A 23,117-nucleotide genomic window follows, 5' to 3' on the forward strand; every position below is an offset into this window, starting at 1 on the left:
ACACGCCGTTTACTTTTAAAAAACTACCCTTTAGACAGTAATCACGACCATCATGGACACACACACAAATCATCCTTACACAAACATTGAACTCAAGCGTGCTCAAGCACTGAAGGTTGATGCACCCAAAATATACGATAATTTATATTTATATAGTTTATTCTTTATTACTTTATATGAAATATATGATATTTAAAACGCTTTTAATATTGAACACGATTCGAATATCAAAAGCAGCACTTTACAAACTAATTTGTTATGCATTTTACCGCCAGATATAATAAATGAATGGCTTGGTTATTATGTAAAATCAGAATTAAGATTATAATAGTACTTAATTAATAAATAATTAGTGTGCTGGAGACCCAGTATTCTCAGTACCTACCATTGAGAAATCTACTTTTCTTGGTAATAAGCTGATTAACCTTCTTTGCAACGTTACACTATTCACAAAATAAATTTATTTATGTACTGTATCCGTGGGTTGATACCTACTATTAAAGCTTTTTTTTTAATTATTAACTTTTTTATTTGCAGTAGAATGCATAATTATCTGTAAAATGAAACTGTAGATGGGTACATAGTATCAATGATTTTTTTTTACCACATTCTTCTCATTAGGTAAAGCTCTCGTTTTCAGGTTAGATAAATGTATGAGACGCCAGTATTTATTAGGTATTTCAGTGTCCAGTTAACGGAAATACCTAATCTTAGACGAAGATTAAGCTGTTGATCTTTGCAATGAAAGTGGTTGACCCATTATTATCTTACCATGAACGCTAGGACTAGCTACATGGCATAGTAATCGCAAAGGTGCCTAAGCATGAATTATTTTACCTACATCCCTTATTTCATTGTTACCTCATATTGAAGTTCGTCGAAACCAATGACACCGCTAAAGAAATACACAATCCTTGAATTTGATATTAGTGTTGTATTTATTTATTCTAAAACGCTTTTTAATTATCTTCGCTTCGCTTACAAAATGTAGTAACCTGCCGTTTTTGTCTCCAATAAAGACTAAATTACGCGTGAGACACTTTTACCATCAAGGTCAATGTCCAACTGGTCAAATCTTCAAAATAACCAGTCACCAAAATAATACCTTCACTTCGCCTGAATTAGAATTCACACTCCGTATAAAACAAGCCTACGATTAGCGTCAAACAAAGATTCAATCCAATATCAAACAACTAGACTTTTTGCATTGATTACCGAGATTATACACATATTGCATGTTCATTCTCATTTCAACTCAGGTTCATGTGTGCTTGTGGCTTGGGTAGTAATAATTACAGTATGTTTTAAATAACCGTTATATTACCCATGGTGACAAGTGTCGGCCGCATGTTATTTAAATTCGTAAAGTGATATCAAATCCGCGACATGAGACAAAGGTTTCTTATGCTGTGTTTTTGTAAGTACATTGTGTTTTTATCATTTAATCACAAATAAAAAGGTAAGGAAGTACTATAGTGCTTTTCATAACAAACTGTTTAATTATTTTATTCATGCCTTGCAGACTCCGTAATATCATAATTTAATAAATTTATACGCAGTATGAATCAGTAGATACGTATAAGTTATTAAATAATTCCTTATATTTATAAGGCACAGCTTCCTATTAGTAGCAATTTAATTGCTAGCATTACGGGGTATTTCGTCTCGAGGTATGTGTGAGAAGTTGTTTTTTTTGTTAATATACATTTAACATATAAACATACCTAAGGATAGGTACGCGATTAAGGTTTGTAATTTGATAAAACTAAATATTTTCTCGTAGTAGGTTTCCTTCGGTCATGGTCAACCTTTGTATAAAATACTTTGCAGTGATAAGCAATTATAACTATAATAGGTACTTAAAATAATCATTACTCAAATGATTATGAAATTATAAACTGTTAACTAAACTAGTGTTCTAACTTACCTACAGGAGGAGCTAGTTATATCTTTCTAAAAATTTTTTTTTGTATTCTATATTATTTTTATTATTTAATAAATTGATAATAACACTAATATTTGATAGAAAAAAATGCGTTAGTCAAATGTATAAATAGTCTGTAACTTTTTTAAACTGGCCAGTAGTCACACTAGATATAAATGTCAATACGACCCGTGTCACTAGATAAATTAAAAAAAAATGTCAATATGACGTATCCTATGTCTTTTTTCTCAGTGACGTCATTTTTGACTTAGGAAATGTCAAATATATCAGCCTTCGCCCTTTTATCAGTATCATCCAAATTCTTTGTTTACAAAATAAAAACAATAAAAAAATTTGTCTTTTTTGATTACCAATATAGTATTAAATATATTAAATTTAAATGGTGTAACATAAGTTAGGTAAGCTATTCAGTTATCTCATAATCAATCGTGTGTTTATTATTTCTTAGGACAAAGAACAATGATACTTCTAACAAAACATTTCATGTTGCTTCACTGTTTTGATTTTTAATATAATATAAGTTTAAACTTGAATTGTTATGTGGCATTAAAATTGTTTTTTTTTAGTTTCAGTAACTGTAACTATGAGTGAAGAAAGTACAATGCAAAAGCTCAACCTAAGACACTGGATGGCGGAATTGCCAGATGAAATAAAACAATATCCGATAATTTATTTGGCTATTCCAGGTACATTACTTAAATATTTAATAATATAATACAATTATGGGGTTGGACTTAGTATCCCGTAGCCACGAATGTGGAGGCTAAAAATATTGTAGTTGATAGAGCTTTAGTCCACGATTATAATGATACCACTATTATTACAAGGTAATGCACAGTTTTCAAGAAAATAACGAAAAAAATTCTAACCTAAAACAGGAAAATCACGTAAATAAACACTACATGACATCTGACATCGCGGCGGGAGGCTAAAAACTGTCATGAAATTATTTTGGTTTCTTCTTAAAATATTAGGACAGGCAAAGGGTTCAAGCCCATACAGCCATAAATTGTATGAAAAGCAGTGAAATGAAATGTAAAAAATAGTCTGTGACAGATTAGACGGCTTCATCAATAATTATTTTGATAAAAGGAAAAAAATTATAAAAGGGTTCATGTTCATCAATCCCCAAAGCTCTGTCAACTACAATTCATTAAAATTGGTTAGGTTAGGTTATGTTAGAACAGTTAAAACAATACATAACACGACATAATTTAGTGCATTCAGTAATAAAAAAAATTCAGTATTATCAGATACAACCCCAATCGCATTATCATCTCTCTCATTACACAGAGCTCATCACACTAAATCTCTTACATTCCTGGAGTTTAATAAGTTTTGCCAATATTTATAATATTAGGATTGTTATTGAATCCAGCTTTAAAGAAATGGTTTAAAACTGTTTTATGATCATAATTGGGCAATGCAACTGGTGGAACACTGGCGAACTTCAGGATTGGAATCATAAAATTCATACACAATTTTAACCACCAAGCTTGCACAAGATGTACCAAATCTTCTTCAAACTCACAACTGAATGGGCCAAACAAAAACTTTTCTTTGGACTTTGCTGCCCACCGGCCATCTGTCCTTTGAACTATGTGCCCTACCCACTGCCACTTCAGTTTCATAATCACACAATGATAGATACAATTATTGCACCGGAAACACATTGCCTATCATATCTGTATTGTAAAATATATGTACAGGATTGAAATTTGACCACTTATTTCTCCTTACATTTTTGATATATGTATATCATTACTTATGGATGATGCTGGAATCGATCCTGCCCCTCTCAGGATAATCCCCAGCGCTTAAACCACTTAGCCAATTACACAAATCCAGCTTCATCATAAGTTTTGGTATATATACTAAAAAAGTATATTTAATTCCAGAAGTCAGTGAAAGCACTAAAAATTAAATTTTATGATACATTATCCGCTTAATGTTTCAGGAAGTCATGATTCTATGACATATGGTATTACAAGATCAAGTGGCTTAGCTCCAGATGCGGAACCCATCCTCAAAAGACTGTATCCCTTGTTTAAAGGTACGATATTACGATGGACAATCACACAAGCCGTAGATGCTTATCAACAACTCCTTATTGGCATTAGGTATACATTTCTATTTCAAAACTTTGCTTACTTCTTTTTTGGTTAAGGGTACAATAAAAAGTTATTTATTCAAACAAAACAGATCTTATAACTATATTTACAATACCATTTATTAAATTAAAACTATCATTATGGGAAAGTGTACGAAGAATACAGGCAGCATTGCTGTGTTGCATAGCTAAGCTGACCTGTTGACCGAAATAGCTGCTTACTTAAAATTTTTTTTCCATGGTGTTCTTTAATAAAATGGTTGGTAGGTTTTTTAATGTAAAAACTATAAAATTATGTTCGCCTTATGGGAAGTAATTACCAATCTCAATCAATGGATCTCTATAAGGGCTTTTTGGGCTGCACATAACAATATATCCGCCTGATGCCTACTTATACCCAGGGGCGTGCATATCATATAGGCAATTAGGCCTACCTTATTTTGAATCTATGTATATATAGCACTAGTGTTAAAGTTAATTTACTACCTACGGTAGACAGTCTACAGATTGCATATACGAAGCAAGCGGCATTTGATACAACTTATGTCATAATGTCGGAATAAAGCGCAAAATGACTAGTTAGATCTACAGTCCCTACCTTGCTAGAAAATGCACGCCCCTGCTTATACCGAAGCTCTCAACTTTTATATCTTACCAGTCTGTGTAATATCCATAATATGTGATAAGATAGCATATTGCCTTAATAAGCTCAACTATTATACTAAATCAAAAGCATATATTTTTTAGTAAATTCTTATCAAGATTCGTAAAAACTTTCAGATATTTTGATTTGAGGCTAGCAACCAAAACTGGTGTAGAAAGTTTTTATTTCACGCATGGAGTGTATGCCGGTGAGATCACAGAACCTTTGCATCAAATTATGGAGTTTGTTGACAAACATCCTGGGGAGGTATTATTTTTATAAGTATTTCCTAACAAGCACAGTTGTTGTATGTTTCTGAATTTTGAACTAGTCTGGCCATAAATATTGTTACAACATAAAAACTTGAAATTCGTACTTTTTCATTCACATTTGGAACGAGTTATATAACTAGAGGTTATGTAGCTCCAAAACCATAACCGAAACTACCGGATATCCTAAATAAAAATTAACATGTAATGAGTCATGATATCATCAATATCAAAGTTTAGAAGGGTAAGAATCAAAATAGTAAATACAATAGAATGTCACTAATTACTACACTAATACGCAATTTATGATCGCAACCGCAATGTTTAACAATAGCATATAGACTTGGGATTTATATATTGGTCACCAAAGACCAAACAAGGTGGAATATAAAAGATTAATGGGTCCACTGCCGTATGGGTGCCAAAGTAATGAGTGAAATGGAGCATTATGAGAAGAATGAGATGAGAATGAGAGAGGGATACCTGGAAACCTGATTTTCCAGGGACTAGACAATAGGTGGTAAAACCAGTGGAATCTGCTGTATTTCTTGGCATTACTCTTGATTCCAAAAAAGCAATGGGGCCACCATATTGAAGGATTGGCGAATAGGCTTAGTTCTCCATCATATGCGGTTAAGAAAATTAGACGGTTAACTGACATAGATACGGAGCGACTAGTAACTTACTTTAGTTATTTTCATAGTATTATGTCCTATGGTATATTGTTATGGGGCAGTGCGGCCGATATTAATACCATCTTTGTGCTGCAGAAGAGGGCTATTCGCGCGATTTATAACCTAGGTCCTGAATAATCATTAAGAGAAAAATTTAAAGAAATAAACATTTTGACTGTTGCTTCTCAATACATTTTTGATAATGTTCTGTATGTTCATAAGCACATTGAGGAATTTTCTAGAAACTGTGACACTCGTAATGTTAACACGAAGAACAAGCATAAACTTGTTATGCATACTACTTGGTGGGGTCGAGTTACGTTACGAAATTTAAAAGAATTGTTAAAAAACGTTTTTGTGGGAAAGGTTACTATAGCATAAACGATTTTCTTAATGACACCACGGACTGGGAATCAAGAGAACACCGAGTTTATTGTACAATATCACATTGTAATCCATATTTTATATTTAAAAAAAAAGCCCGCTGAGTTTCTTGCGCCCATTCTTCTCAGGTCTGAGGCAGTCTCTTTTGAATGGGTGGTAGTTTTTGACGTTCAATAAATGATTTTAAATCCTATTTTGAATAAAAATATTTGAATTTAAAACATTACAACTATTTCTGGATATATTATTTTTGTTGACAGTCCATAGACAGACCTTATATTTAGTGATGAACTTATTAATCACTAATTCTTCAAAAAATGCAAAAACATAATTTTAGAAAATCCGACTGCGTACAAAATATGTAAAGTATCAAAGACAGTATTGTAGAGCTTATAAAAAATATTCATTTTCGTACAGCGATCTTTCCGAGCACGAGCTGCTGCTTACAACCGATACAGGGTCTACCCACGACGGCGGCCGAGCGCGGACTGACGTAGTTTCGATAGATCTTTCTGTTCAATGCGTACGGAGTGACAAGATAAAATAACCTTTAATACCACATATTAAAGCTCATGCTTATCAGAAAAATATATGAATTTTAGACGATACATTTAATTTTTTTCTGAGATTATTTATAACATATTCATTAATTTATTTCCCGTGTTTTTGAATACAATATTGTATCTGCTTTACTTACGTATTTTTTAAGAGACAAAATTATGTAAGTAGTAGCAGAAAAATTATCCCGAATGAAGCCCCATTTCATCAATTGTGTGTGAAGAGGTAACGGATAATCGTTTTTACGACATAAAATATCAAAATTTCCAAGAAAAAAATTTAATTGGAGATAAAGAAGTAATCAATTTGGCAATTTTTAGTTTTGTTAGATTTAGTTTCATTTCATCACAAACTCTACCGAAAAATATCTTATTAATGTCGGATTCGCAAACGCGTCCTTAAGGATTCGTTTTAAAATGCTATGTTTATGAACACCATCAATACATAATTGCAGGTTGTGATATTAGACTTGCAACACTTCTATGGATTCACTGCCGATGACCACAGAAAGCTAATTCGGTTTCTCTTGAACATGTTTGGTCCCAAACTCGTACCAAGACAAAATCATTTGGAGAGCATTACACTTGATTATGTTCAAAGGCTTGGTCAGCAGGTTTGTTATCATTGTTGACTTATCTTATATCTTTAAACGAGCAATTATTGTATATATATTATCTGAATCTCGGAAATGGCTCCAACGCATTTAGTGAAATTTAGTATTGGGGGCGAGAGAAGATCAATTCTAGCAAGGTTTCAATTTTAAAAAATGTAGTGTTATCCGTTTTTTAATGAGAAACTGCTAGAAAAACATTAGAAAACAAAGGTTGGAATCCAGATGTCCTCTAAGATTTTTTTTGTTGAAGTTGTACCTTCTTAAAAATCCTAGCAAGGCTTGGTCGTCCTTTACTTTACAAATTAAGCTTAGAAAACAACAAACATTAAGACTCCTAAAGAATTTATAATTTTAAAGTGATATCTCTCACTTCTGGGATTAAACACAAATTAAATTTGTCACAAAAATTCATGGACGATGCGGGACTCGAACCCGCACCGCTCGGGCTCCATCCGAGCGCTCTTTTTTATGAAAATAAGGGACAAGACGAGCAGGACGTTCAACTGATGGTAATTGATAAGCCCTGCCCATTACAATGCAGTGCCGATCAGCACCTTGAGACATTCGATGTTAAGTCTCATTTGCCCAGTAATTTCACTAGCTACGGCGCCCTTCAGATCGAAACAGTAATGCTTACACATTACTGCTTCACAGCAGAAATAAGCGCCGTTGTGGTACCCATAATCTAGCCGGCATCCTGTGCAATGGAGCCTCCCACTCGTACACGCTCCTACCAGCTGAGCTCATCCCTCCTGTAGTGGTAAACTTACCAGTCGGACGCTAGGTTCTTCTTTAATTTTAATAGACTCTGGGTGGCGGTCACTTACCATTACATAAACAACAAGGCCTTCCATTACAATGTTGTATTTACTTTTATTAATGCGAGTGTAACATATTAAAATATTTTTTCTGAGTAAATTGTAATGGTGGATAGACTGTTGGCATTGAATAAATAAAATATACTAAAATATTATTAACTTGTCATATATTCCTCATTATTTACTCATAAATTTTTACTACAGATTATAGTTGTGTACCGTCACCAATCGGTGTACGCCACGAATGAGTTCTGGCAACCCCAAATGTTGCCCTCGCCGTGGCCACAGCAGGACTCTGTCATTGGTCTCGTGAACTTTCTGAGGAATGTCAAACGTCACCCCGGCATGGGATTCGTTCATCAAGCAGTGTTGACGCCGACACCTTCTTTTATTTTATTCAGGTGACTTGTACAATTTCAACTCAACATAATATAGTTAAAAGGATTTTTTTTATTACTTTATAATTGATATAAATTTAAGCATTTCCACTGCTTTGGAAACAAATGGCGCTCTTTATTATCACGGATTTTTTGTGCTCTTTGAAAAAATACAAATTATACTTGTCTGATCAATTCTGACCGATCGTTTACATGTTCCACTGTAGAGCAGTAAGATATACAGTCAGGGCCGGATTTAAACTTAATGCCGCCCCTGGGCACCGGAAAAAAATCCGCCCCAATAATTTTACTTAAACTTATAGTTTATATATTTTATTTTTATGCAAACAAATACTAATTATTTTTTTTGTAATTCCAGAAAATAAAAAAAAATCGATTATTATTTTAAATCTCCAAGGGAATAAATTGATTAAATCGATTTAATTGTTAATTTTTACTAACCGTGCCATAATTATAATTTACAAATAATGGATAAATTTAATTTCTTGAATTATTAATTAAACCAGGAATTATTAATTAACATAATTAATTAATTATATTGAGCAACATTGATAAGACTAAAAAAAATATTTCACTTTCAAAATTTTGCCGCCCTGGGCACTTGCCCCAACTGCCCCTAGTGTAAATCCACCCCTGTATACAGTAAAAGTCTGATCAGTACCTAATTATAGTGTTATAACAATGCAAATAAGTATTTATAGCAAAAAGGTGACGATTTCTGTGAATTTATATTAATATGTTCATAAATATACTTACTGAATATGAGCAGTAATAAAATTTTATTTTTTTACTAGCTGACCCGGCAAACGTTGTTTTGCCATATAAAGTATAATTCACGCGATAGTTTTATAAATAATAACCTATGTGTTATTCTAGTGTGTAAGCTATATTATTGTAAAGTTTCATCAAAATCCATTCAGTAGTTTTTGCGTTAAAGAAATTCAAACATACATCCAGACATACAAAATTTCACATTTATAATATTAATAGGATTTAAATGATTGTCTATGACCAAGATGTAACATGGCAAGAATAGCTCTCTTCTGCAAAGAAGTGAAAACTTCATCATTGCGAGGCTAAAAATACGAAATACAACTAGGTTTTTTCCATAAACTAGTATACTAGCGTAATAGACGAACCATATATGAAAGTGAGATAACCGAGACAAGACCATAAAACTGTTTTGAAACAATTTAGTGTCCGTTAGTCTCCTGTCAAAAAGTACCGCGTTTTAATTTTAGTGTTTTTATCGCTATTGTTCTCTGTTTTAACGGAAATTTATTAAAAAAGATATTGGTGTCGTATTCTGTATTTGATTGTGTTGTTACATTTTTTATGTTTTTTTCTATATTTATAAAGAATGAACATTTGAAATATATATGTTTAATTATACTCTTACTTGACTCGACCCGACTTTACTAGAACGAGCTTCCCCCTTATTCAAAATCTACATAATAACGTGTCAGGCACGCCTAAAAAAGTTTTAATTTCAAAGATCCCACCAATTTTGAAAACATTTGGGTAATATAACATTATTATATATTCTGTTACCATTTAGTTCACTATTTGATGTTTTTAGATGGGTGTCAACATTGCGCGAGAAATGCGCAAAGCCAGTAAAGAAAGAGGTTTATCCGAAACTAACAGGTTTCGTGCCCGGCCCTCCTGGTCACTTCCATTCCACCGATGCATCCCCTGTTAACGTGGTCATTGCTGATTTCGTAGATTTGGATGATGCTGTATTCTCCAAGACTGTTATTCAACTTAATTTCAAACTCGTTAAAAATACTCGCTCTTTCAACCATAGTGGGTAAGCCTGATATTATTATAACACATATAGCTACAAGAATCTGTTTTCTACAAGTACCTGCCTTTTACATATTTTAATTGTGATATTTTTGTATTACTTTTTATATTTTCCCACGCCCCTATACCTTATAATTATTAGGATAAGCATAATAGAAAGTGCCTTAAATAAAATATATTATTTTACATTGACAAGGAATTTATTTGTTATTTACCAAACACATTGTTACAAAACTCATCCAAATTAATTCGTTCACACAAATCTTTAAAAGACCACTTTTTCTTACCACCATCGGTTGATGTAGAATTTTTCAAAGCCGAAAATAGTTTATCGGACAATTCATCGGAAATCTCCATGATCTTGCAAATTTTATCTAGACGCGACAAATCTTCTAATGAATTCGTTAAATCGTTAATGTTTATAACTTGCGACTTTCTCCCATTCATATCAAATGATGTCTCGGAACCGCTTACACTTGCACTGTCCAGTTTATCGTAAATATCTTGTGAATGCCTCTTTGATGTAATGCTGTTCTTCATTTCTTTCTCTAGACTCTTAAAAGTAGAGCTTTCTACGGAAGTTGTACTTTCAACTACTGCCTTGTCAAGTCTTTTTTCAACACCAGAATTTCTTGCTTGTGTAAATGCTTTCAAGTCATAGCTAGTATTGGTAATTAAACCAATGTCATTGTTAGTTGATTCAGTATTTTCTAAATAATATTTGGATGAATACGAACTCGGAAGATTTTCATTATTCAAACTGCATTCTGTTACACTGTATTGATATCGCGCAATCGAATTGACATTTGGTTCAGATTGTGTTAATACATTGACCATATCTATTTTTAATAGTGATTCTTTATTGCCAGCGCTACTAGGACTCTCTGTGCATTTAGATGTTGTATTGCTTTCATCTAACCCGTACCGTATGGTATCGGTTACTGAAATATCTTGTGCTACGTTAGATATTGATAAGTCGCCAAGAATTTCACCACTAATGGCCAATTTATCAAATTGGTTAGTTGAATTTTTGCATTCACTTGATTTAATGACCAATGATTCATGCATTGATTGACTCCGTATATCTGCATCATTGTCCTTTTCAATTACTATGGAATCTCCAGTTGCAGCTCCAAAAATATCGCTTTCTATGTCATTTTTATCTTTTATACTATTAGAAATATTTAATTCGTGCATATCATCAGTATTGCAATCACCACTCATAGGATTAGTTTTCTGTATTCCTTCATTTTTTAAATTGATGCTATTGCAATCATTGTCAATTATTGCCTTTTTATGCGTGGTAGTTTCGCCCACATTTACACTTTTCCTAGACGTTGATTGCTTCAGTAGATCCTCAGTCATATTCAACATTCTATTAAATTTTTCTTTTACCTTTTGCAGACGTTCTTGACTTTTCATATAGTGTGTACTTTGCAAATGGTTAAGTTCACAAGAAATTAAATTGTGAAGCAGTGGATTTTCGTTGTGACATGTTCCATTTTTGTTATTCTCGTTCCATTTTTTAAGAACTTCATTAGTTTTTTTTAAATTCCTTAGGGGCAATTGTTCCGTTGACAAAGTAGTACATTTTTTATCAGCCTTCTGCGTCTGGTATATGTTTTTTAACCCAATATTTTGAACGGTGTTAGAGAACATTTTAGGGTTTAAACCACAACTACATTTTCCTGTTGGAAAAGCTTCTGACGGAGCATTAATTGGCTGAAATCTTGCAATTAGCGACTTGAGATTGTACCTTAACTGTTTATCAGAAAACATTATGGCATCAATAACACGACACGCATAAGAGAATTCATTTTCATACCAACAAATAAGTTTATAGAAGTTGGGCTTTAGCTGTATACTTGAGTTTATGTCAATAATGCAGGAATGTTCCTCGCCGAGAAAGTCCGAAGAGACAGCCTCTTCATCACAAGTTTTTATCAACTTTCTCAGAACGCTGTGATTTTCAATAGTATTTACAATTTCCTTCAATGTTGTGTTCTGCATTAATCTAAAATTAGTAATTATGATAGTTAGAGAGCTATATCATCTAGTCGAAATTAGTTAAGGTATATGGGCTGTTTACGTTACAACGTAAATAAATTTGCCTGGTTGTAATATAACTTAAAATTTTACGCAGTCGATAAGCAATCAACCCAGGAGATGGAGCAGTTATAATGTTCTTAGTTCCTTACAATAGAACCAAAAATATTTATATTTTCTCTTTTGGAAAAAAAGCAATAAATTCAGAATTCACAATTTTTGTCAAACTCTTGACGGTTTATCTGACCACTACCACCAATACTGCTAACAACCAATTTAGAGAAGATTTTGAAGGCATCACATGGATGCCTCGTCGCGACCTGGAAAAAGAATTACATTCTCTAATTTATCGGTATGTGGAAGATATTTCCTCGAGAGTAACCTACAGAAATGTGGCACCTCTGGAGAGACTGAAGCACCGCCCAGATCAAAGGCATTCTCATAGTCCACGAACGCCAAGCATAGTGGCTGGTTTTACTTCTCTGTCTTCTGCGAGATCGAATCAGAAATGAGGAGATCCGTAGGAGAACCAAAGTTACCGACATAGTCCAAATGATTGCGAAACTGAAGTGGCAGTGGGCAGAACATGCCGGCCGGCCGTTGGGGCAGTAAAGTCGCCATTCGAGGCGATCACGTACCGGAAGTAACCGGAGTGTTGGTACGCCCCCTAGGTAGGATCATCGTGGAAATCTTTTGAGGAAGCCTTTGTCCAGCAGTGGACGTCTTCCGACTTATGATAATGGTGATGATGATCCTAGAGAGAAAAACACCAGGTATGTATTTGGATTGCGCCAGAGCCGAGTAACGTGATGTTCCTAAAGTTGCAACCAGGAATCAGGTCTAAAAACTCCAAAGTCAAAGTAAATTCCTTTACCTGATTGATATATCAAGGACGGAGACGTTAACGATGGGCACTCGGAATGCAACACCAGACAGCTTGTCTTTAACGCTGGGTACTATTCTTCCGAGAGCTTTACAAGCTCCCGTTACTGCTGGTATTATGTTCTGGTGAATGCTTCTGTGATCGCGCCAGTGCTGAAAGACGGGGATATCTTGGTAATGTCATTAAAAGTTGCAATTTCTAGTAAGCTGACAAAGTGAAACAGAGTATTTTACATTTGTCTTGGTATAATAATTATTATAATATTCATTTTGCAAATGGTCGCGTTTTCAATAGAATCTGAGGATAAACGAGTTTTACGGTTGGGTAAGTAAGTGGCTATTAAAAAGGCATTTATCTTCTCAAGATTGATTCATTTAGAATTATTTTTGATGTCATTTCTAATATACTATACACTACTACCGCTTCGGAAACAAATGGCGCTCTGGAAGAGAAGAAGCGGCGCAGGAAACTCTCCCACCTTTTTTTTTGCTCTCTATTTAATCAAATATACAATATTGTAGTGTCATTGCTATTGCCATAATAGTTGAGTTAATACAAGTGTCAAGTATATTAAACTGTATAGGCGTTTATTTTTACTAAGATAATATCTAGATAAAATTATTATCCATACGTATAATAAAATTGTACTTAATACTCAATGAATATTCTTCTAAAAGAATACTTGCTGTGTGTTCTTCTATAACATTTATATTCAGACATGATGACAGAATAATATTTGAAACAAAAATGCTACCTTCCCTTTTAAACAGAGTCCGTCGAGAGGTTTCAAGGATGGAGTCATAGAATGAATGCTCGTTATGAAGCCTTCAGATATTCCATAGTTTTCTTCCAGTATCTTCATTATGGGTGCCAAGCAGTACAGAGTGCTTGAAGCGCAAGAAATCACTTTTATATCTGAAACAATCACGTGCCTAGGAGAGTATGTGGGATAATTACTAACGCGCAAAAACTGTGTTAAAAAATGAAATATAAAAAAAAAGCTTGGTGTCCGGGATTACACCACAGCACGTGGGTTATACAAGGAAATAAATTGTCATAACTGTTGTTACGCGCTGGTTTATTTAATCTACAAAGATATTAATCATATGACAAGTTACTTACTCATGTAATGCTACAATAGACCTTTTTATGACAAAAAATATCCGAATAGGGGAAAATTTTCTCATTAGGTACATATTTTACAGCGAGCCTTCGACAAAAATATAAGTATTTACTTTCTTTTAGCTTTTTATAGTGGTCCAAAGCGAGTATTAAAGCGATACCTACACACACGTCCACAATATATATATATATATAATATATATCCATATATTAGTAAATGTGAATAGTATTTTATTTTTATTTATCTAGTTCCGCCGTAGATCAAAAGAAAAATTTAAAGCTAGTTGCTGATAGAATCCTTAAAGTTAATGTTTCATTAAATATAATACCGTCACTTTCTTTTCATTTTGACAGTCAAAGATAGCATGTGATAGAATTAAACATGAACTTTAAGAATGCTTTCTACAACTAGCGGTTAGCCCCTTAGTACAATTGAGAAGGCAAGAATGGAAAAGGCAGTCCAAAAACAGAGCAAGGCAGAAGCGCTAAGACGTCGAGACTATAATCATAGAACTAAAGGAACACAAATGAAAGAGTGTAAGGAGTGGCGCAAAACGTCAACACATTAAAAAAACAGTGTTTTAAATAACAACATATTGCTTAACAACAATACCAAATGAAACGGATCTTGGCGTATCATTATATAAATAATGTGATGCAAGATTTATCTTATTATTAAACAATCGACATTCGATCCCAGAGAAGTGACCTGACGTCACCAACATGGCGGCTTTCCCGCACGATAAGATGGGAATATTTCAACGTGCGGGAATTATACGAACTGCCAAAAAAAACTAAATATATTCAGATCGGTACCGGGAATTGATGTGATTGTGTTTGCATCACCCTAAAACTTTAGACCTATACCTGTGCATAAAAAAGACAAAATTGATACTTTTGATCATGGGTTGTACTTAACCTCTGTCTCAGTAAATTGAGTAGCTACGACACCATAAAATATAGTGCTTAAACACATTTTGGTGTCTAAAAAGGCGCCGTAATTCCCATTTAGCCTTTATTACCCACTTATTTTTACCAGTGATTATGGGTACCACAACGGCGCCTATTTCTGCCGTGAAGCAGTAATGTGTAGTAATGTACGTTGCAATTGCCATCAGTTGGACGTTCTGCTTATCTCGTCCCGTATTGATATAAAAAAGCCTTTTTTCCCACTGTGTCTGAGTGCACTTAACATCTTTGTTCACTTAAAGTATTATTAAATGTTTAATCACATTATGAATGCAATTCATGGATGACTTCTATCAAATAGCCCTACGCAGACTTGTATCGCTCACGTAAGAACCAAAGAATTTACTTACCTTCCCCAATCATGTGATCGTTTACTCCAACTATAAACATAGGTATATCCACACTAGGTGCCGTTACGAACACCCTGTATACGCCACCGCTCGATAAATGTCCCTGCAATTTATCCAAAAATATTAAATATATCAGTGTAGGTACTGATGTCAAACTGGTACGTCGACTTATCACCCTGAGCAGACATGACATCCGAATCATGGTGGGCACCCTAACGGGTCACACATCACTAAACAAGCACCTATTTACAATCGGCGTAACGACATTCCTAACTGTGGAGGTTGTCTAGCCAAGGAAGAAACGGTCACTCATGAAATCCTAGACTGTGCGGGGGTGGCCAACCAACGGGCAAAAACCGTAGTAAATGCGAGGTCGCTCCTAGAAGTCTACGAACACCCCAGGAGTGTTCTGAACTTCTGGAAGGAGCTGGGCTGGTTGGAGAAACTAGCTAATACCTACTGACCACAATAAGTAACCACTTATTTACACAATTAAACCTAATTGCGGAAACCTGGAACTAAACGCGGAGGATGTCATATCATACCATGATAGCCAGAGTCATAAGAAATAAGTGTAGGTGTCTAACATATTAGCGACACTCTCAGCTAGATTTAATTATTTTAGTGAAGTAATTTGGAAGGAAAAGCGCTCACGAATTGCTTTATTCCTGTGCGCTGGAATGTTTTTATTAGTGAAATGATTGAAATGTAAACGACGACATGGTAGAAACGTAAATACAATTTTCTACATAAATATTGTATAGTATCTAAAAAAAATGGTTAAGTAACACCAATTCCTATTTCTGGTACATATTACACATTACAAAAACTTGTTATACTCGAATAATCGTGGTTGCTAACTATGGGCCCCTTATGAAGAAGCTCATGGTCGCTCAGAGGGCTATGTTCTGAGTTTCCCTGCGAGATAGAATCAAAAGTCACTGACATAGATCGAATGGTTGCTAAAGTGGCAGTGGGCAGGGCACATTGCTTTACGGAAAGGTGGCCGTTTGGGCATTAAGGTCCTCGAATGGTGACCATGTACGTGTTAGGTGGTAGGTTGGATGAGGGCAGCGCACGCGCAGGACCGCTTTTTATGGCGATCGTTGGGGAAGGCCTTTGTCCAGCAGTGGACGTCTTCCTGATGAAAATAATGACTCGAAGAAATGCACGGGGTACAGCTAGTTCTTAAAAATACCTGGAAGATAGAGCCTTGCTCGGTTTGAGTTGATTCTGCCGTTTAGATCAGACTGTGAAAATTTTTGGCGTGTTGTTTACAGTCAGTTAATTTGATGTCAAAAGTTATAAAGTTTGGAACGTTGACTTCCAACCAAGCTTGGGTAGTTCGTGCCTTGTGATTTTTAAAAGCGTTTTGCTAAGAGATTTTACAACACGAGCTAACACCATCTCTTGATTTGACTGTAATCTTCACACCATTCCAATATCTGCTATGACGTCAAACAATAATCATATCGTTTAGGTACCTACCTAACTATCTTAAAAATGGGTGTGTTGGCCCTGAGGGTCATCCTATCATACCATTTTATCTCTAATTCGTTGACCTTACCAAATGTTTTCAAATTTATGGGCGTTGTACCTTATCTTTATTGCTTTATTGTAACAAAAATATTATTATATTTAGATTAGTTGTTATTGGTACTACATGACAGCAATAACTGATCAAATATTCCACAAACAAAATAACTGTAGGTATATAAATGTAGGTATCAGGTCTTCACAGGTCATGTTAAGCTTTCCAAAGCACCACTTTAAATATAATGCGACTAAGTGTGGGAATAATATACCACCTATAAGAAAACTCAAAAACAGTATTTGTATTTAAACATTCTTATAAAATGTTTTTTTTTTTATTTTTGTGTTTACTGGCACTCCAACAGTTAGTTACCCCGGCAGATGCTGAAAATCAGCTCTGGTTTACAGCACATTATTCTTATTGTACGATATTAATACGTATTTGTACATAAAAAAAGAAGCCCGCTGAGTTTGTTGCGCCCGTTCTTCTCAGGTCTGAGGCATACTTTTTCGAATGGATGGTAGTTTTTGACTTTAAGTACTTAAGTGATATCTAATATGTGATATAATATAATGAAACACGTGTCGAATTGTTTTAAAAACAAATATTGGCGGAATTAACTCTAAAGAAAACTTAAATCATTTGTATAATTATGGATTTCCGCAAAGCAACGCCTAATTCAATAAATTTTTGTCAACATTCTTGTTTATATCGCATTAATTGTTTTCTGTATAATGAAGTCTGTCAGAAGGTAGACATATTCAATCCGTCACGGCTTTCAGAAGACTTCTGCGAGAAAAAGCGGATTATTGGTTTGGGGGCTGTGTGGTTGAATTCTGTTCATCTATAGCTTAAATTATTGTTTTTAGTTTTATATAAAATCTAGAACACATTTAAAAGCATGCACTTTCAGAAGGAGGTACTCGCCCTGTACATGTTAACTTATATTTCTGCTGTATACAATATTTAGAGTGTATCCCGTTTAGTGAGCCAAATGAGAAGCATGGCAGAGAAGAGGCATTACGCGATGTAATCGTCAATTGGACTCGTGGCGCGGTACGCTACGATGTAGGTCGTATTATGATGCGTTATGCACAACAAAGCCGGACCGCAACCAAAATTTTTTTAATGAAAATACGGGACGAGACGAGCGGGACGTTCAGCTGATAGCGATAATTGATACGCCCTGTCCATTACAATGCAGTGCCGCTCAAGATGATTGAAAAACCCAAATTTTCTGAGCGGCATTTCAACTGCAGTCGTCACCTTAAGACATAGCTTGTGAAGTCTCATTTGCCCAGTAATTTCACTAGCTACGGCGCCCATCAGACCGAAACACAGTAATGCTTACACATTTCTGCTTCACGGCTGAAATAGCCGCCGTTGTGGTACCCTAGCGTGGTAATCTAGCCGGCATTCTGTGCAAAGGAGACTCCCACTGGTAAAACCTGGTAGACCTTATGTATTTCCTCAAATCTCAAGCGACAAAGATCATAGAAAATATTGGGCGAACAGATGTTTTACACCTGCCGTCATTGAAATACATCTAATATATAAAATTCTCATGTCGCGGTGTTTGTAGTTAAACTCCTTCGAAGCGGCTTGACCGATTCTCATGAACTTTTGAGTGCATATTGGGTAGGTCTGAGCATCGGAAAACATCAATTTTTCATCCCACTAAATGTTAAGGGTGGTCAACACCAAATTTTTTTGACATTTTTTTTTAAATTTGTTTGATTATGAGTCAGCCTTAAAAAATACATACAACTTCAATTTTCACCCATCTACGGTCAACAATTACTTTTGTATCGCGATTTTAATATCGGCAATACAACGTTTGCTGGGTCAGCTAGTAATACATATAAGTAGTATTAAATTGAATTAGTAAAGCTGTTTGATATATTATACACATGGTTCGTAATATCTGGTTTGATATAATCTTAATATATATATTTCTTAATTTGTACGTCTGTTGTAACTGAACTCCTCCTAAACGGCTGGAGCGATTTTGATGATTTTTTTGTGTGTTCCAGTGAATTTGAGATTGGTTTTGATTCTCAATACAGTCGACATATAATTCTCCTACGTATGTTAGTGATCTCCTCCTAACGTCTTTTTTTTTAATATTGACACACTTTTTACACAAATTATCTTGCCCTAAGTTAAGCATATATAGCCTGTGTTATGGGCTACAAGACAATGATATATTTAATACAATATACTTACTTAAACATACATAAATTCATATAAACATACATAAATACATTTTAACATCCATGAGTCGGAAACAAACATCTATATTCATCATATAAATGATTGCACCTACCGGGATTCGAACCCGGGACCTCTAGCTTCTACGTCTGGACCAATTTTTAAAATTTAATATGTGTGTACAACGGCTGCCGGGTCCGCTAGTATGTTATATATTTTAATAATTTTGTGTGACTTCTGCCTGAAACGGATATTGAAAACATACTGGTACATAACATACAGTTTATAAGTAAAGTATATAGGTGTACTCAGGGGGGTGCAACTTCCCTACATTGGCACATGAAAAAATTTAAAATTTGCATTGAAAGTGCTGCCACCTATTCTATTAGGTACGCTGCTACTTCGCCACGATGGCAATAATTTAACATACATGATAGATGGAGCTAGTGATGACAAAAAACTCACTTAACTTACTTATTAAAACAAGACTTGACTATCGTGTTGTAATCATTGAATGCCTCTCCTTATTTAAAGGTAACTGCTGAACATAATAGGCGAATAAGAATTTCCACCCACACAAAACAATCATCATTCAATACGGTGTACATCCATAGTAAAAACTATACTTAAGCATGATTAGCGCCATCTAGCGACGGTACGCTAAGAGCGTAAAAATAACGCAGCGCCATCTCTTAGCCTGGGTACACTGATTTTACAAAATAAAAACATTAGTTGCACATCAATCTCTAGTATTTAGTGTATTATCTATGGGTGTACTAAAGTGTAATCATATACCGAAGCTTTTTCGAGACACGTGAACATTCCAGAGGCTTCCACGACATAACGCACCCCTACAGTGTTCCAGGGAATATTTGCAGGCAGTTTTTCTCGGAAAACCTTTATCACTTTATCTGAAACCAAATCGATAGGAATCTGTGACTATCTGCCTAATGCATAGAAAATAGGTTACAATCTTACGGCCGTTCCCAATATTCAGTCAATCTCTTACTTGAGATAATAATCGTAACTATCGCTGACTTTTCTGTCCCAATAAACAAATCGACGGTAACTCACCTTATCAGTGCACGCTGTCTGTCAATGGGACGACGTATAGCTAACCAGCGATAGAACTTTCTATGGAAAATTCAATTCACGCGTCCCAATATAAGGCTTCTAATTATTGACAGCTAATTACTGACAATAGAAGGTAGTAATTTATCTCTATCTGTAGATAGTATATTGGAAACGGCTGTTAGGAAATACAATATTGTAGTGATCCTTAAGACAATATGTAAAGTCAACTCACACTTGTCGGTTTTGATATACCTACTGCACTATACACACATGGGTAACAACAGCAAACTATTATATCAAGTAGATGCGTGTGGTCTCGCACCAGAAACGCACCACCCCATCTCCTCCCACGGGTGTCGAAATTGGCAATTAAGGGATACAAAGTTTTACCAGTGGGAGGGTCCTTTGCACAGGAAGCCGGCTAGATTATGGGTACCACAACGGCGCCTATTTCTGCCGTGAAGCAGTAATGTGTAAGCATTACTGTGTTTCGGTCTGAAGGGCGTCGTAGCTAGTGAAATTACTGGGCAAATGAGGCTTAACATCTTATGTCTCAAGGTGACGAGCGCAATTGTAGTGCCGCTCATAATTTTTGTGTTTTTTGAGAATCCTGAGCATGGCTGTATCAATTACCATCAGCTGAACGTCCTGCTCGTCTCGTCCCTTATTATCAAAAAAAAAAGGAACGTAGGATGGACAGCAGCATGTTTCCAAGAGAGCACCATCCACCCAATTCAGCATCACTTTTGGGCAATGAAGCAATCGGAAAAATCTGTCCTCTTATCCCAGTTTAGGTCAAAAAACATAAAATATTATTTTATTAAATTACCTTTTATTTATCAATACCTTATCATGTCTTACAGAAAAAATATCCATCGTGGTGTTAGAATTTTGACCAAAATAACTACCAGAAAAACTACAAGCAATAAGTTTTACTATTTTACCCATTTTAAAACTCTGTTAAGGGCTTCCTACTTGAAGAATAAAAAAGTCAATTTTTTATTGGAATATTCGACTTTACAATAGTAATATTAAGTGTTAGGTAAGTAAGGTATTAAGTATGAGGAAATATGTATAGCCAAATAGTGCAGCTAGAGATACAATTTTAACAGAACAAAATTAAACAGCTAGTATTTAAAAAATAGAACACTTTTAGTGAGGTGCAGCTTCATTCTCCAGCACACCCCACAAGTTTGATTTTGTAGGTACCTACAAAATGTGTCCAAAAATATTAATGGGATAGGCGGAAAAAAGGGTAACGTAATCTGCGCCAACCATGATCTTTTGCCACACCAAATAAATCTGAATATAATGAACATAGCCATCCTATTGTAAGTTCGCGCTAGTATGAAGGTACCCATATCACATCGATCTGGGAACACCGCATAAGAAGTTTATTTCACAGATTTGTTGCCTTTTAGTAAAAAGCTTCATTATAACAAACCTTTGTAATGCGTGTGTGTACTAGACTTGGCGACAGGAACCAAGTCAAATGGTTTGGAACACAGCAGTGGACGCCGTAAGGTAGAAGACAAATAATGAAGCACCATTTAGGTACTAAGCAATACCAAATTAGCCATTGGCCAAAGTCTTCTATGTCTGGACACGAAGTTATGAATAACAATTATTGTGTCTCAATTACGGATAGAGCAGGCGGGCGGAGAGGGGAGCAGGCATGGTGAATATACCTTGCTAACGAAGATGTAATAATCCTATTAATATTATAAATGTGAAAGTTTGTATGTCTGGATGTATGTTTGAACTTCTTTAACGCAAAAACTACCGAATGGATTTTGATGAAACTTTACAATAATATAGCTTACACACCAGAATAACACATAGGCTATTATTTATAAAACTATCGCATGAATTATACTTTATATGGCAAAACAACGTTTGCCGGGTCAGCTAGTATATCATAAAATCGATGTTAGTTTGTTGAAAACATGGTTCTCGGATTACAAATCAGTACACTGGTCTTCTCGCTTGGTCACAGTGGACTAAATGAGTTACGGCGTCGGAACCTAAACTCAGCAATTATGAATGGCCACAGAGCTTGTCTAGTAGTATGCATAGAAGTCTTTGCCATTGGCTGTTGAATACTCTACAATCTAATAATGTAATAGCAAAATAAGCAACACCATACCATCGATGTGTATTTCATTGTCGTTAAATGAAACATTTCCTTTGAACTTGCCATGTGTCGAATCAAATTTAATTAGATAGCAAATGTATTCAATATCAATAGCCGGATCATTTATTGCAACTACCTGTGAAAATTTTAATAAATATTTAGGAAATCATGGAAGCTTATTTTCTGGATTTTAATATAAATATAAAAGAGGTGCTAACTTGTATATCTGGTTTCTGAAAGCAAGTACGAAATATTACCCTGCCAATACGGCCGAAACCATTTATTCCTATCCTACTGACCATTACACAATTTTATATTTATGTAGGTAAATGCATTTATTATTAAATCAACGTAAATTTCCCGTCAAGTGTTGTAGAAAAAGGCATACTTTTTAATGTTATTGACTTTCACTTGACATTTTAAAATTACCGCGCTTCTGTGGTGTCCATAGATTAAGTCATAAAACAGGATTGAATGAGTATAAAAGTTTGAGTCTGGCTTAACGAATGACGAATAAAATTAATTGGTCGTCCGATTATCGGATGAATAAAATTAAATTAATAGTCCGCTAAACCT

At 34.8% G+C, this 23,117-nt stretch overlaps 2 protein-coding genes across 4 annotated transcripts; one reads left to right on the forward strand and one right to left on the reverse strand.

Annotated features, from left to right (window-relative positions):
• The first annotated feature begins 1,247 nt into the window (after window positions 1-1,247).
• Window positions 1,248-10,413, forward strand: LOC126965990 (PI-PLC X domain-containing protein 3). Of its 2 annotated transcripts, none has more exons than XM_050809850.1 (7): window positions 1,248-1,417; window positions 2,512-2,631; window positions 3,903-4,065; window positions 4,836-4,965; window positions 7,038-7,196; window positions 8,219-8,415; window positions 9,992-10,413. In XM_050809850.1, exons 1-7 carry the CDS (start codon window positions 1,387-1,389, stop codon window positions 10,224-10,226), a joined length of 1,035 nt encoding a protein of 344 aa, XP_050665807.1. In that variant the 5' UTR covers window positions 1,248-1,386; the 3' UTR covers window positions 10,227-10,413. The 2 variants fall into 2 exon arrangements, with proteins under 2 accessions (XP_050665807.1, XP_050665808.1); XM_050809851.1 differs by lacking the exon at window positions 1,248-1,417 and adding an exon at window positions 2,194-2,343.
• Window positions 10,403-22,922, reverse strand: LOC126965939 (uncharacterized). 2 transcript variants are annotated; one of them, XM_050809748.1, is made up of 7 exons: window positions 22,799-22,922; window positions 22,554-22,677; window positions 20,129-20,244; window positions 15,589-15,691; window positions 13,902-14,062; window positions 13,139-13,299; window positions 10,403-12,232 (listed from the first exon to the last, which is right to left on the reverse strand). In XM_050809748.1, the coding sequence occupies exons 1-7, from the start codon at window positions 22,841-22,843 to the stop codon at window positions 10,426-10,428; spliced, it is 2,517 nt and encodes an 838-aa protein (XP_050665705.1). In that variant the 5' UTR covers window positions 22,844-22,922; the 3' UTR covers window positions 10,403-10,425. The 2 variants fall into 2 exon arrangements, with proteins under 2 accessions (XP_050665705.1, XP_050665704.1); XM_050809747.1 differs by having other exon boundaries at window positions 22,760-22,908.
• Between the last annotated feature and the right edge of the window lie 195 nt (window positions 22,923-23,117).

Source organism: Leptidea sinapis, chromosome 9 (assembly GCF_905404315.1).
Source record: "Leptidea sinapis chromosome 9, ilLepSina1.1, whole genome shotgun sequence".
NCBI classification, from domain to species: Eukaryota; Metazoa; Arthropoda; class Insecta; order Lepidoptera; family Pieridae; genus Leptidea; species Leptidea sinapis.